This window comes from Colobus angolensis, unplaced genomic scaffold (assembly GCF_000951035.1).
Source record: "Colobus angolensis palliatus isolate OR3802 unplaced genomic scaffold, Cang.pa_1.0 Scaffold65, whole genome shotgun sequence".
Taxonomy (NCBI): Eukaryota; Metazoa; Chordata; class Mammalia; order Primates; family Cercopithecidae; genus Colobus; species Colobus angolensis.
Genome location: NW_012120154.1, coordinates 1,018,428 through 1,033,802, shown reverse-complemented (window position 1 = coordinate 1,033,802; position 15,375 = coordinate 1,018,428). Strand labels below are relative to the sequence as shown.

At 41.1% G+C, this 15,375-nt stretch overlaps 1 protein-coding gene across 3 annotated transcripts in view; it reads left to right on the top strand.

Annotated features, from left to right (window-relative positions):
- The window catches only part of TNRC6B (trinucleotide repeat containing 6B), a 190,410-nt gene that overhangs the window by 92,457 nt on the left and 82,578 nt on the right, over positions 1-15,375 (top strand). For all 3 annotated transcript variants that reach the window (XM_011964173.1, XM_011964172.1, XM_011964170.1), the window contains exons 2-3: positions 4,837-4,924; positions 9,968-9,989. In XM_011964173.1, the coding sequence (XP_011819563.1) occupies positions 4,837-4,924; positions 9,968-9,989 (110 nt within the window). The remainder of the gene's footprint in view (positions 1-4,836; positions 4,925-9,967; positions 9,990-15,375) is intronic.

Below are 15,375 nucleotides of genomic sequence, written 5' to 3'. Positions count from 1 at the left end.
TTTTTAGTAGAGACGGGGTTTCACCGTGTTAGCCAGGATGGTCTCGATCTCCTGACCTCGTGATCCGCCCGTCTCGGCCTCCCAAAGCTCTGGGATTACAGGCTTGAGCCACCGCGCCCGGCAATATAGTATATTTCTAACAAAAAGAACATTCTGGTGTAGAACCACAATGTAACCATCATAGGAAAAAAATTAATACACTGATACATTACCACCACTTACTCTTGATCTCCATTCAGGGTGTGACATTTGCCACACATTACATTTGGTTGTTACGTCTTTTCAGTCTCCTTTCATTTGGAACAGTTCCTCAGTCTTTCCTCGACTGTCATAGCCTTCAAACTTTTGAAGACTGCAGGCCAGTGTGTTTTGTAGAATGCCTCTGAATGCGGAGTTGTCTGACAGTTACTTGGATGGTATTCGGGTTAAAAACACTTTTAAAAGGGGTATCACAGAATCAATGCTGTGTTCTTCTTACAGCACCCTGTCGGGTAACTCCCAGTTTGAATTTGTCTCGTAATTGATGATGATGTTCACATGGATTACTTGATTAAGGTGATATCTTGACAGGCTTCTCCTTGACTTAATTACTCTTCTCAACCCTTTATCACAAGTATTTTATGGGGAGGTGCTGTGAAACTATGTGACTATTCCATTCCTCATTTCAATGTATTCGTTTGCTTATTTCTCTCTGTATGAACTTGTGTTTTCTTATTTTATACAATGGCTTATAGTCTCTTACTATAATTACTTATTTTGATGCTGATGTTGTTCCAGATTTAGCTTGTAGGAGCACTTCAGACTGTCTTCTGTGGTCATTTGATGGATCCCATCATTCTTTGAGCACTCTTTTGCTTCTTGGCAAACGTACATTCCAGGTTCATCTTGTACTTTCCTTATCCTATCCCAGAATTAGCTATTTTTCTCAGAGAACTCTGGTTTATTTAGTGAAGAATGGAAGCTGCAAAAGTGGGTGCTAAGTGTGTTCATTGTTATTTGGATGTTGCTTGTTCTCTAGCCCTCAGAGTGACAGAGCTAAGGGAATAAGCGTGTGTGTGTTTGTGTGTGTGTGTGTGTGTGTGTGAAGGAATCTATATTCACATATCTCACATGTACACAAAGTTACAGCTAATATTTATTATGTCTGTATATATTGGAAACCATGAGTTCATGTCAGTAACTAATTTAGATCCAAGCCCAAAGAGTTCATTTGAGTTTTCTCCCTTTTCTTCCATTTGTGTAACTTATTTTCTCAACAGTGAGAAACATGGCTGTCATTATTCTTTTTTTTTCCTTGAGACGGAATTTCTCTTTTGTTGCCCAGGCTGCAGTGTAGTGGCATGACTTCAGCTCACTGCAACCTCCACCTCCTGGGTTCAAGCGATTCTCCTGCCTCAGCCTCCTGAGTAGCTGGGATTACAGGCATGCACCACCACACCCAGCTAATTTTGTATTTTTAGTAGAGATGGGGTTTCTGCATGTTGGTCAGACTGGTCTTGAACTCCTGACCTCAGGTGATCCACCTGCCTTGGCCTCCCAAAGTGCTGAGATGACAAGTGTGAGCCACCATGCCTGGCCCTATTATTCTTACTATACTTAAACAGTGCATCAGTCTCCTGTATGTAACCCATCTCCATCACCGCCCCCATAGATGCCTTCTCTGCATAGACACCCATTGCTCTCTGCTTGGGCTCTGACTCGGAATAGGGTTTTTGTTTGTTTGTTTTTGAGATGGAGTCTCGCTCTGTTGCCCAGGCTGGAGTGCAGTGATGTAATCTTGGCTCACTGCAACCTCTGCCTCCGGGTTCAAGCAATTCTCCTGCCTCAGCCTCCTGAGTAGCTGGGACTACAGGTGTGTGCCACCACGCCCAGCTAATTTTTTGTATTTTTAGTAGAGACGGGATTTCACCATGTTAGCCAGGATGGTCTGGATCTCCTGACGTTGTGATCCACCTGTCTCAGCCTCCCATAGTGCTGGGATTACACACGTGAGCCACTGCGCCCAGCCAGGATTTTTTTAAAGCTCACCAAATGGTGCTAATGTGCAACCTAGATAGAGAACAGGACTGAATTAGAAGAAAGGTGAGACTCACACTATTTGATTTATTGTTAAGTAAATGGCAGGTTTTTAAGCCAGGTTTGGCAAAGTAGATTCTTCCTAAGGAAGTGAAATTTAAAGAGAACACTAAATCCTACCAAGATGCGTGGTTAAAACAAAACAAAACAAAACAAAAAACAGGGTGAAAGTATAGCCTGTCACCTGGAAAGCTTTGAAATATATCTGTTTTAGAAATGAATTTACTTCTGTTGTGCATGAATTTCAGTCTATTTCCCTGAATTGCCTGTTTATAGGGACAATATTTGAAAAGGTTAGTTTGTTTTTGAAGAACATGTTTGATTAAAACCCCCTTTTTTGACGTTTTATTTTATTTATTTATTTATTATTGATTATTGATTCATTTATTTATTTTGCTCATGTTGCCCAGGCCGGAGTACGATGATATGATCTTGGCTCACTGCAACCTCTGCCTCCCAGGTTCAAGCGATTCTCCTTTCTCAGCCTCCCGAGTAGCTGGGATTATAGGTGCCCACCACCACACCCAGCTAATTTTTGTGTTTTTAGTAGAGATGGGATTTCACCGTGTCCCCCAGGCCGGTCTCGAACTCCTGACCTCAGGTGATCCACCCACCTTGGCCTCCCAAAGTGCTGGGATTACAAGCGTGAGTCACTGCACTCAGCCAACATTGCATTTTTTAAAATAAACTTTTAATTTTAGAATAATTTTAGATTTAGAAAAAAATGACAATGTAATACTTTTTTTTTTTTGTAAACACCAAATCTTTAAACAGGAAATATTCAGGCTGTGGTTGCTCCTTTTCTGTAGTTGGTTTCACTGTAAAATGTAGAAGCCAAGTTACAGCAACTTGGGCGTGAGGAACCCCATCCACTCCTTCCACTTACAGCCAGAGGAAGCAAAAGGCTCTTAGGGCCAAATATAACAGGACCCATGGCCAGTCTGCCTGAGATGGTCAAAGTCCATCTTACCGGTGTTTGTAAATCCATTTTCTTAAAGGAGGGCACTGCTGCTGCAGGTGGATTTTCTCCACGCGTTTCACACCTAGACAGAGGCACACAATCTGACTCCAAAGAAATCCAGCATGAGACCTAAGGAAATTTCAGTAAAATCTCCTCCTTGGTTGGGTGGATTTTGCATGATAGGCTTTTATATCTTTATACCCAGAGGTGCAGAAGGAGAAAGGCTAATAATATTTGAATGGGGACAAAGTCAGTGACAACATGTAGGTAAAATCATTTTTAAGCCTTTTTTTCTATAAATAAAACATTATTATGTATTCACGAGAGCCCACCTCAGTTTTCGTCTATGGCTCCTTTTGTATAGTTTCAGTATGTTAAACTAGATCTCTGCTGCCCAAAGTTGAGTCCTTCAGGAACCATCTTTATGATTTTGCCGTGTTTGCAAACCTGTGACTCCCTTAACCTTTAATTTGACTCACTTGTAATTCGGCTTTATTCTAGGTGATCTCTGTGAAACCATGGATTTGTTATCTGTTGGGTGTTCTGAGGACCTGGGAACTAGATCTTAAAGTCTCCTTACAGCAATGGAATTCCATAAGCATAGAGTCTGGGGTTTCCCACTGTGAGCTTTGAAGTTACTGCGGTTGGTTGAATGTATGTTTTTTCCCATTTGATACATAGAGTGAAAGTTGACAGCATTCCAATAAATGTTACTTTTCAAATGTGTGCTGTAAATTACAGTCTCTTAATAATTCTTCAGATTCAGCACATTTCTCCAACTAGAATGTTTATGATTGTATATCATTTTTATTCTAATTCAGTGGAGCAAAACCTGATTGTCTTAATGCATGTGTACGGGAAGATGTAGTAGTGAATTCACCCAATAGGGAATACATTTATTTATTTTATTTTATTTTATTTTTTTTGAGGCAGAGTCTGGCTCTGTTGACTGGGCTGGAGTGCAGTGGTGCGATCTCGGCTCACTGCAAGCTGTACCTCCCGGGTTCCAGTGATTCTCCTGCCTCAGCCTCCCCAGTAGCTGGAACTACAGGCGCCTGCCACCACGTCCGGCTAATTTTTGTATTTTTAGTAGAGACGGGATTTCACTATGTTGACCAGGCTGGTCTCAGACTCCTGACCTCAAGTGATCTGCCCACCTTGGCCTCCCAGAGTGCTGGGATTACAGGCGTTAACCACCACACCTGGCCTGGAATACATTGATTTATAGGACACTCAGTACCTGCCTTAGAAAACACAAGTAGAAAATATATAAAACATATAGTATTAATAATAAATATAGAAAAAAAAATTTGGAATACAGAGCATAGAGCTTTATGTTCACCACTCTGAAGATGTCATGGAAAAACATCTAATTTATGATAAATACATATGTACCATAATTGAGTTAATATATTCTGCATTATCTGTGAGGAATACTGCCCAGAAGCCATCTGGATATTGTCATATTCAAATCAGGTCCTTTGCTGAGTGGAACTGTATTAATCGTGTGTGTGTTTGTGTGTGTGTTCTTTTAGGTAAGATATTACAAAAGCTCACCTTAATAGGCTTCTTTGAAACCAAACTTAATGTCATGTTTTGCAAAAGGGATGACAAACCAAGATGTGGGAGTAATTAAATGTGAGTTTTATGCATCCTTTTGATTTAAATGAAATACTGTGTTCTACTCAGTCACAGAGGTGAAATGTCGTCTTGCACACCATTTACAAGCATTTAATTTGCTACAGAAATGGGTTGTGAATATAGATGTATAACCTTCTGCTATGATGTTACTTTAACAGAGAGAAGGAGCAAGAAAGGGAAGAACAGTTAATGGAAGACAAGAAAAGGAAGAAAGAGGATAAAAAGAAAAAAGAAGCCACTCAGAAGGTGAGTTTAATCAGTTAAGTCTGTCTTTATATCCACTAGGCATCCGGCATCCAGAAGAAGAAACTGTCTTGGCTTGAATACCCGATACTGTTTTTTTTTTTCTCTGAGATAGAGTCTCGCTCTGTCGCTCAGGCTGGAGTGCAGTGGCACCATCTTGGCTCACTGCAACCTCTGCCTCCTGGGTTTAAGCGATTCTCCTGTCTCAGCCTTCTGAGTAGCTGGGATTACAGGCGCCTGCCACCACGTCCAGCTAATTTTTGTATTTTTAGTAGAGACAGGGTTTCACCATGTTGGCCAGGCTGATCTCGAACTCCTGTCCTCATAATCCACCTGCCTCGGCCCCCCAAAGTGCTGGGATTACAGGTGTGAGCCACTGCACCTGGCCTGAATACCTGATATCTCAGTAACGGTACTTGAGACATTAGTTTACTTAAAAGTTTTCATATTTGGAAGTGGGAGAAAGTTCAAGGTCTGCATTTGTTACCATAAAGTAGATGTTAAATAATGCTATGGCTGATTTTTTGAAAACAACAGTAAACAATATTAGAAAGTCAAGAGAGCTTTCAAACTCTCAATTCTTGTTGTATTTTATTTGTATATTAATTTAATCTACATTTTCTTAAGCCTATAGAATAACTTTTAAAAACTGGCTGGAGGTTGCCCCGGTGTTCTTTTGGTCCCCCCATGGTGCCGTGTCTAGATGAGTCTACCTTCGGAGAATTACAAGTAGAAATCCCTCTTGGAAAGGATCTAGTGAGCCCACATAGTGCTTTGGAGGATATGGCATTGTGTGGCTTTGAGGAATTGGTTAGAGAAAACAAGAGATGCTAAAAGAAAAAAGACAAAGGGCTGACGGCTGTCACCTCTCAGGTCTCAGGTGAGCGGTTTGTCCAGCAGAGTTGTCTAAGGCAGCGTGGTTAGAATGAGCCTGCCCTCCCTGTTTGCTTCAGAGCATGCCTCTCTACCCTGTCCGTTGTCTGATCTTACCTGTTTCCCCACCTTACCATTCTTTTTGCATCTCTTAACTTGGGCTGTGGCTCAGCAGGGGTTACTTTGGTGCCTTTTTTGGAGGCAAGGTGATTTTCTGTCAGGTATTGTTACGCTATGTAAAGCGTTTGCGAAGCAGGGCCTACTGTGGGACAGGTTTGAGGGTCCCTGTGTTGGTGCTAGTTATGGAAGCTAAGTTTAGGGAGAAAGAAACTGTGACAAGGTTCAGAGGAAACTCTAGGTTTAGAACAGTCAAGCCAATCAAACACAAGCCAGTATAACACTGCATGTTTTTCCAGCATTATTGGATATGGCATGTCTCATAACTCAATTTTTTGAATTATTGAAATAATAATGTGTGAGTATCAACATAAGAAAAATTCTGAAAATAGTTTCTGAACTGGATTGCATGGGTCCCTGCCATGTTAAATATATGAAATGTAATTTTATCTTTTCTTCATGACTTAATTAAGAGGAACATTCATTATTATTTGGTGCTATAGTAGACCGCTGTGCTCTTGAAGATTTTGTCTGCTTTTAATTGTGTTTGTTTCTATTAATAGTGGTATATTCTCCATCACATCTTCACGCTGTCAGGGTACCTACTTCTAATGTGTTGCTTCTCACCTGAGTTTGTTAGAATTGCCTAAAATTCTGGAGTGAAAAGTCTGAACAAAGAAGCCAGACTGCCTGGTTTGGTGGTTCATGCCTGTAATCCCAACGCTTTGGGAGGCCAAGGCAGGCGGATCACTTGAGTCCAGGAGTTTGAGACCAGCCTTGCCAACATGAAAACCCCGTCTCTACCGAAAAAAAAAAAAAGAAAAAAGTTAGCCGAGTATGGTGGTGCACACCTGTGGTCCCAGCTACTTTGGAAGCTGAGGTAGAAGGATCACTCGAGCCCAGGAGGCGGAGGTTGCAATGCGTAGAGATTGCACCACTGCACCCCAGCCTGGGTGACAGAGTGAAATCTCGTGTCCGAAATAATAATAATAATAATAATAAAAGTCAGATAACAGCCCAGAGACGTTTTTGTACTTCCCTTTGGGTCCATGGCCACATGCCCTGTCACTGAGGTTGCAGTATGCAGCTCCACCAGCTGTGGGGTGTTTGTAGCATTGACCCTGTGGCTTCTGGGCTCTTTTCCCTGTGCCTCGCACACATTGTGCCCTCCACCTCCAGCTGGAGTGATGTGAGATTAAATCTCAGTGAAAGTTTTCTTTCCTTAGGACACTCACACGTTTTGTCTACTAAGTTGTTACAAAAATCGGATTTTGCAGTCTCTGGAAATGAGTGGTTAATAGACTGGGTACCAAGGAACTTGAGCAAAGGCTGTTAACAAGAGGATGCCAAACAGAGTGATTTAGAGAGTATATATTCCTTCTTCATTTTTAACATACATAACAGTGTTTTCTTAAACTACAAATATCAATATCTAAAATGATTAATAAAATACGCCTCTGTAAACTTTCATTGGATTCCACAAAGAAAAATGCTTTAAAATAAAGATGGTGTGAAGTTGAGAGTGAATGAGATTATTTATGCAGAGAATGTAGTTTATGTAGCTGGATAATCGCTCCTGTGTGCTTTCATCTGCATTAAGAGCTGATTAAGAAGTGATGGCAAAGGGGAAAATCACCGTAAATAAAATTTCTAAGTGATTGATTTTATGAACAGTAAAAATTCTATCGTTTTTGCTCAAAAATGTTCCAGATCAGCTTGACACAGAATCTAGGCTGACGCAGGCTGATGCGTGGCCTTTGATCTTGTTTTATTATACTGAACCATTGCATAATTTCAGAATTAAATTCTGATTTAGCAGTTTTAAGGAGAACACAAAGCTTACCATGTGATTATCTTCGTGGCTTCCAACCTTATTGTAGAGACAACGCCTCAGCTAGGAGCCATAAAATGTGCTATGATGCAAAGAATCGTGGAGAACGTGCCAGAGGTCTATCATGTGGTCAGTGGTTCATTCATTCAGTCTGCAAACATTTGTGGTGCCTCTTCTAAGGGCTTCCACATCTTTCATGCTGCTTTCCCCAGTGCTTTATGACCACCTCTTTGTGTCCATCTTCACTGTTTGACTGACTGTAAGTTTCTTGGTTTTGTTTGTATTTGTATTGCCAGTAACTAGGGCAGTGCCTGGTGCAGAATAATCACCCAGAAATTGTTTAATAAGTGAATGGTCAAGAATGAAGGTGGAAACATAATTTTTTTGAAGAATTGACACTTCCTTAAAGCTAAAACGAAGTTACTTCCACACAGAAATTAAGCATGAGCCTTTTCCAGTGTTCATTGGTTGTAGCAGTTGGCTCTTCCTGGAGCCATCACTGAGTAAACTGTTAGATATCCATTCATGAGAGAGGTGTCAAAGAAGGATTCCATTCACATTCATTTAGGCTGATGCTGCTAATTGTTTAGTGTTGGCAGAACACATGCTTTGATTGTCCAGCTTTTTGCCGTCTGGGGGACAGCTCTTAACAGAACCCACATGATAAGACATATTTGACATTATTTGGGTTTGTTGCTTACAATGGGAAGGCACTGACTTCCTGTATATGACTGCTCTTCAAAATGGCATTCTAAGAAATAGTTACAATGGTATAAAACCTAAATTGCCTTTGGGAATTGGTAAGTGGCTGCACATCGTTCATTCTTGGATAAGTGGAGATATAGAAAAATTATACAAGAGTATTTTCAGTATAATTGAGCTCTGTAACAGTACTGGGAAACATTCATTTTTAAGACACTGGGTTCCACAAATTCACTGTAATAGAATTAGCTTGTCATTTAACACAGGAATGTAGGAAACACACCAGGATGTTTTACAGGTGGATCCTTTAACTCCTATTTAGAGTCTGATGATGTGCTGGGATCCATCACAAGGTGGGCTGGTCAGCTACAGGACCTTCCTTCCAAAGATGATTGTGTTTTCGTGAACCCCCATGGCCATAATCCAGTATGATTACCAGCCACAAATCATCAAACTTCTTCTTTGCTATATGAATATTTTTATTACAAAAGTCAGATAACCAAATAAAAATGCTTTAAAAGATTAACAGTTGGGAAAATGAGTCAGAATCACCCGTGATCTCAATAACTTAATGTAACCACTATTGCAATGATGGCATAGTTCCTTTTGGATGTTTTGCTTGTGTATCACCTTTTGTTTTATTGTTATAAATTAGATGCCCGCCTTTATTTTCCCCTCTTAAAAATATCAGAAGCAGTTTTCTACAAGGCTCCTAATCATCGTTTCCAAACTCTCTGAAGTCCATTACTGTGTTCAGCCTGTCCAGCCTTCTAGAGGTTAATCATTTCTGTAGACGTATTAGTTACTATATAAAGAAATACTTTTTTTAAACAAAGCACCCTTGATTTGTCCAAAATTTACATATTTCAGTCTTAGTGCTGTACTTCATGATGTTTTATATAAATGTTGATAATAACAGCAAACATTTATTGAGCACTGCATAGCATATCTGATTTAATCCTTACAGCAGTCCTTTGCAGGGATATACTATTATTATCTCCATTCAACAGATAATAGAAAACTGGGGATCTCATAGCCAGAAAGTGACAAGGTTTGGTTTTGAATCCTGCTTTCCGACCATGATGTCTGGTGCCTCTGATGACAAGTCCCTGAAGTTTTGCTTTTTAGATTTGAGATCAAGTGTTTGTGTCTATACCCATAGGGGAATCTTTTTGTGTCTATGGCTAATTTAGTTTCTGGGCCACATTCATGTGATTTTTCTCTAGTCATAGCAATCAAAATGCAAGTAGCATTCTCAGTACAGGGACCTCATCCTATAATGAGTGGAATGCTTTTTAGTTTTACTATTCTTCCTAATGGTGGTCATGTAAATTATAGCTGGACATATGGCCACAGTCTTTGGAAGGATGTCTGAACTGACTCCCAGCTCCTTTTTCCGGATTTCAGCTATGGCTGTGTGCCTGACAGCTTGGATTACTTGAGTTATCAGACTAAAGTAGTCTGAAAATATAGTACTGAATTAAAAAGCAAATCTCATTTACTTTTATCTGTTTATTTTGCAGGTCACGGAACAAAAAACCAAAGGTAAGTTTTTTTTTTCTCTTTAAATTATTTAGAACCTTTTGTGTTTAGCTTTTACACTGTTGCTGACTCAGCCTCCAATCCACTGAAAAGAGAGTGGGCGTAGAGTAATTAAGGTAGGTTGTTTGCAGTCACTGAAGAGCAGTAATGATAAATTGAAAATACTTGTATTAGTGTTTCTAGTTGGCCTTAAATTTTTTAGGAGTCGAAAGAGTAAATACCTTGTTTTAAAAAATATATTGGTCATGGCTGGGCACAGTGGCTCACGCCTGTAATCCCAGCACTTTGAGAGTCTGGATCACCTGAGGTCAGGAGTTTGAGACCAACCTGGCCAACATGGCTGAGACCCCATCTCTACTAAAAGTAGAAAATTAGCCAGACATGGTGGCTCATGCCTGTAATTGCAACTCCTTGGGAGGCTGAGGCATGAGAATCACTTGAACCCAGGAGGCAGAGGTTGCAGTGAGCCGAGATAATGCCACTGCACTCCAGCCTGGGCAACAAAGCAAGACTCTATCTCAAAAAAAAAAAAAAAAAAAAAGTATGTGGGTCATGATTTTGAATTGAACCTTTTCAAAACTTTTTTTTAGAATAATAGCAAAAAACAAACACCAGCTTTTAATTTACAGGTGCGAATTACAACGGTTTGTCAACCACCTTGACAGATAGCATACATTGAGTCTGATAATGGAATATTGCACCTAGGATGTTTACTCTGCCTTCTAAGCTAAAACTTGGACTAGGCCGGGCACGGTGGCTCAAGCCTGTAATCCCAGCACTTTGGGAGGCCGAGACGGGCGGATCACGAGGTCAGAAGATCGAGACCATCCTGGCTAACACGGTGAAACCCCGTCTCTACTAAAAATACAAAAACTAGCCGGGTGAGGTGGCGGGCGCCTGTAGTCCCAGCTACTCTGGAGGCTGAGGCAGGAGAATGGCGTAAACCCGGGAGGCGGAGATTGCAGTGAGCTGAGATCCGGCCACTGCACTCCAGTCCGGGCGACAGAGCGAGACTCCGCCTCAAAAAAAAAAAAAAACTTGGAATATACTTTTTTAAAAGATAATATATTTTGAGTAGCTTAACTCTGTTAAAAAATGTTATAAACGGGAGCAGGTGCCCCTTGGGTCATTCTCAACCTAGTAGTCTGTGTTGTTTTGGTTCTTGCTCTCCTATTAATTTTGATCATGTAGTTTTGTCTGGTGATGTTCACACTTTCTTTCATTTCCCCTTCAGAATGAGAGAGTTAATTCTTTGAGATAGCTCCTCTCCTTAAATATGTGTTTCTCAATTAGGTATGCATAAGAATCATTTGCATAAAATCATCAAAATACACAGTCCCAGGCCATGGCCCTAGCAGATGTATTTTGAAAAGCTCTGCAGGTGACCCCAGTACATGTCCCTAGTTGAGAATCACGGCCTTAGATGAAGGGAATTAGATGTGACTGTGATGACTTGGAGAAGGACAAGGGTGATGGAGAGGTCAAGGCTTGATGGGAGGCCCTGTAATGATTGGTTTCTTCATTGTTTTGTTTTGTTCTGTTGGACTAGCAGACCAAAGCCTGTCATACAATGATGAAAGAGTAATAAGACAGTGCTAATTTCTTAGGAAACTTAGTTATGGAAAATAAATTCTCATATAACTAGGCGTTACTATAATAAATTTCTAACCAAAAGACATTTCAAAGCAGAATGTAGTCTGGGAGTTTGTAGTGAAGTGTAAAAGAAACCATGATTATTAGTTATAATTAATTGGTTACAGAGAATAGTATCTGCCCTTGTACATTTCCTCAGTTTCAGCCCAGAAGTAGGCTTTATTTTGGAAGGATCTTTGTAAATTACTTGCTTGAAATATAAATGATACTTTGCCATAGAAATAGTGTTATTCATGCTGGTACAGTGTCCATGCTTTCTAAACCAACATACTTTCTAGAAAAGGATTTGGGCACTTAAGTATTTATATTTGTAGGGCTTTTTGATGATTTAATGGGACAACAGATGAGAAAATTGGCATTTTTTTCCCTGGACAGTCTAGACTCTGGTTGCTGGAATGTGGTGGTTGGGTTCCTAGGCTGGCCACAAGACTGATGCTTGCAAAGCCAAGGGTTAGTTGTGCTACAGAACTGAGCTGTTCTGTATGATAAGTGGTGCTAGGAAACAGAAAATCTGTTAGGCATCTTTTCTTATAGAAAAAAAATTGGGAGGGATACCAGACCTGTTCTCAAACACATTCTTCTTTCCTCTGCCAGTCTTAAAAATCAAGCTTTTCTTTTTACTCACCACCTAAAAAATTTTTTTCCAATTGGGCGCTTTCTCATACCTACTATGTCATGGGATACAGTTTCACAGTCAACCTGCTCTCCCTACCTCCCACCCCTCCAGTCAAAAGATAACATAAAATAATCCTAAAGGGAGATGAGAGGCCATTTCAGTCTCCTAAGGGATTTAATTGTTATATAGCAAGTAAAAATACCAGTTGTCCCTGGGGTATGTTAAGAATGTAAACAGAGGGAGGGCCTGACCTTTCTAGTGTTGGGTCTAGGTTTACAGCCACATCTTCATCTTTATTCCCAGTAGCCCACCTTGGTATTCTAAGTCTCCTTCTTCTTCTCTTACCTCAGCTGACATGTCTGGGGGACATGTTCCTCTTCCCAAAGATGGTGTCTTTCTCAGGCAATCTTCCCTTCCCTCTGAATCTATCCATCTTTCCCCAACAGTTGCTAGAAGCACAAAGAAAAGACCGTTGGTGCCAAGACCCTGGTCGTATAGAGGACTGAAGTGAGATTTTTCTGTATTTCAGAGTAGTAGTGCATTCATTATATATTCTTCCTGTATTCTCCACCATTAAAAAAAAAATTGTGAGAATTCTGCAGAGGAATAGGATAGAGATTTCAAGTGGAGGTTATGTGAAGACATAGGCTAGAGCTGGCCTGCTACCCAGGTATCAAATAATAGAAAGCACTTAAGGTAGAAGCTAATACCCTCCTTCGTTGGATTTTAGAGTAGAACTGAAAGAGTTTGAGGAATTGATGTAATCATTCAGATTTAACAGGGATGAAGTTTAGGATTAAAAAGCCCAATTGCATAGACTATGTAATAGAGGAGGTTGGACATATAAATTTAGCCTTGTTAAAAAGATGTTAGGGGCCAAGCACCGTGACACAGGCCTGTAATCCCAGCTACTCGAGAGGCAGAGATAGGAGGATTGCTTGAGCCCAGGAGTTCAAGGCCGCAGTGAGCCATAATTGTGCCACTGTACTCCAGCCTGGGCAATGGAGCGAGACCCTGTCTCAATTGAAAACAAACAAACAAAAAGATGTTAGAGTGATGGCTGGCTTTAATGAGAGTGTATCAGCATAAGATGACCTTAAACTGCATTAGTAGGCCGAGCGCGGTGGCTCAGGCCTGTGATGCCAACACTTTGGGAGGCCGAGGCAGGTGGATCATAAGGTCAGGAGATGGAGACCTTCCTGGCTAACACGGTGAAACCACATCTCTACTAAAAATACAAAAAATTAGCCAGGCGTGGTGGCGGGCGTCTGTAGTTCCAACTACTCGGGAGGCTGAGACAGGAGAATCGCTTGAACCCAGGAGGTTGAGGTTGCAGTGAGCCAAGATCATGCCATTGCACTCCAATTGGGGCAACAGAGCAAGACTGTCTCAAAAGAAAAACAAAAAACAACAAAAAGCCCCTGCATTAATAGACATACACTATCCAGGAAGGGATTTACACTTCCTGCACCACACTATGAAAAGGAACAGAGAGCAACCTCCATGGACCATGTGGAGTTCAAGCCAGATTGGGCAAGGAATTTGTCAACTCAGAAAGGTTTAAACACCTGGGCTCGTTGAGCTCCCAGGGCAAGGCTTCCTGCTTGGGGAACCTCAGGTAACTGTCTTCAAAACTTTGAAGGACTCCAGTGCCTGACACTTAACAGTTCCTTGGCAGTTATCTGTTAGATATTTTGTTCAGTGAAGCTTATTCTTCAAATAGCACCAATGGTGAGTCAAAGCCAACAGGGAAAAGCTTCTAGCTCAGTAGAAGTTAAATTTTTTAGTTGTTGTCCTTTACCACTGGGAGACAGCTGAGAGCAGCACCTTCTCCATCAGCATACCTGGGATTATGGGCCATGGCAGGACATTAGCTACCACTCTTTGTTTTGAGCCTATTTCAGAAGACATAGTACCGTTGAGTACAGGATAACCTTGAGTCTACTCATTTATTACTATTGGAGGGGTCCCCTCTATTAAATATTTTATAAACTACTTACAGCGCCCCTCACACCTTGTAGAAACACCTGTGTGTTCTAATACAGTGGTGGGAAGCCACTTGTTCCGAGATGGAACTGGCTGCCTCTGAGAGAGTGAATGAATGTGAGGTATTACAAGACATGTGGCTCCGATAAATTGGCACGAAAATAGTCCAAACAGGAGGTAATGAGGACTTGAACCTAATTAGGAGCAGTGGTGGTAAAGGGGAAGGAAGGAATTGAGAGAGGCTTTAGTTTAACTTAATGTTGATTGGATAATGATAATGTGGGTGGGAGAGCATTGAGAAGTCTAAGACACAAAGCAGGTTTCTGACTTGAGCAGCTGGTTGGGTGATAAATTCATTCTTTGAGGGTGAAGAAATGGGATTGGGGCTAGGAAACAAGTTTGAGAGGAAGGGAAAGATGGTAAGTGTTAGTTAAAGCCTGAGCACGGAAGAATTTGTACTCAAGGAACTGAAATGTGGAAAGGGTGCAGGCCCTATCGTCACAGTGATTTTGTTTTGTTTTGTTTTTAAGCCACTACTTATGGCCAAATTCATTTGCCATTCTCCAGTCAAAAATCAGCATTGCCATTATGACTGTGGACAAAATTGCCCTCGCTGCCTATTTTTGCACTGCCCATGAGCTAAGAATATTTTCTACGTTTTTTTAATTATTGGAGAAAAAACGGGGACAGTATTTCATGACATGTGAAAATGACAGGAAATTCATATTTCACTGTTGGTAAATAAAGTTTTATGGGAGCACAGCCACACTCATTTGTTTACACATTGTCTATGGTGCTTTGGCCCCACAAGTGCAGAGTTGAGTTGTTGTGATGAAGGCCATATGGCCAGTAAACCCTAAAATATTTACTATCTGGCCCTTTACAGAAAGTTTGCTGATCCCCCCGATCAAGAGTAGAAGCCCACACAGGAAGAGGAAGGGAAAAGCTGAAGAGCTAGCTGGAGCACGTCTCACAGAAACGGGAGGGAGGGAATGACGAGTGGTGTCAGAAGCTGCAGAAAAATCAAAGAAGAAAAGGTCCAGGCCGGGCGCAGTGGCTCAAGCCTGTAATCCCAGCACTTTGGGAGGCCGAGACGGGCGGATCACGAGGTCAGGAGATCGAGACCATCCTGGC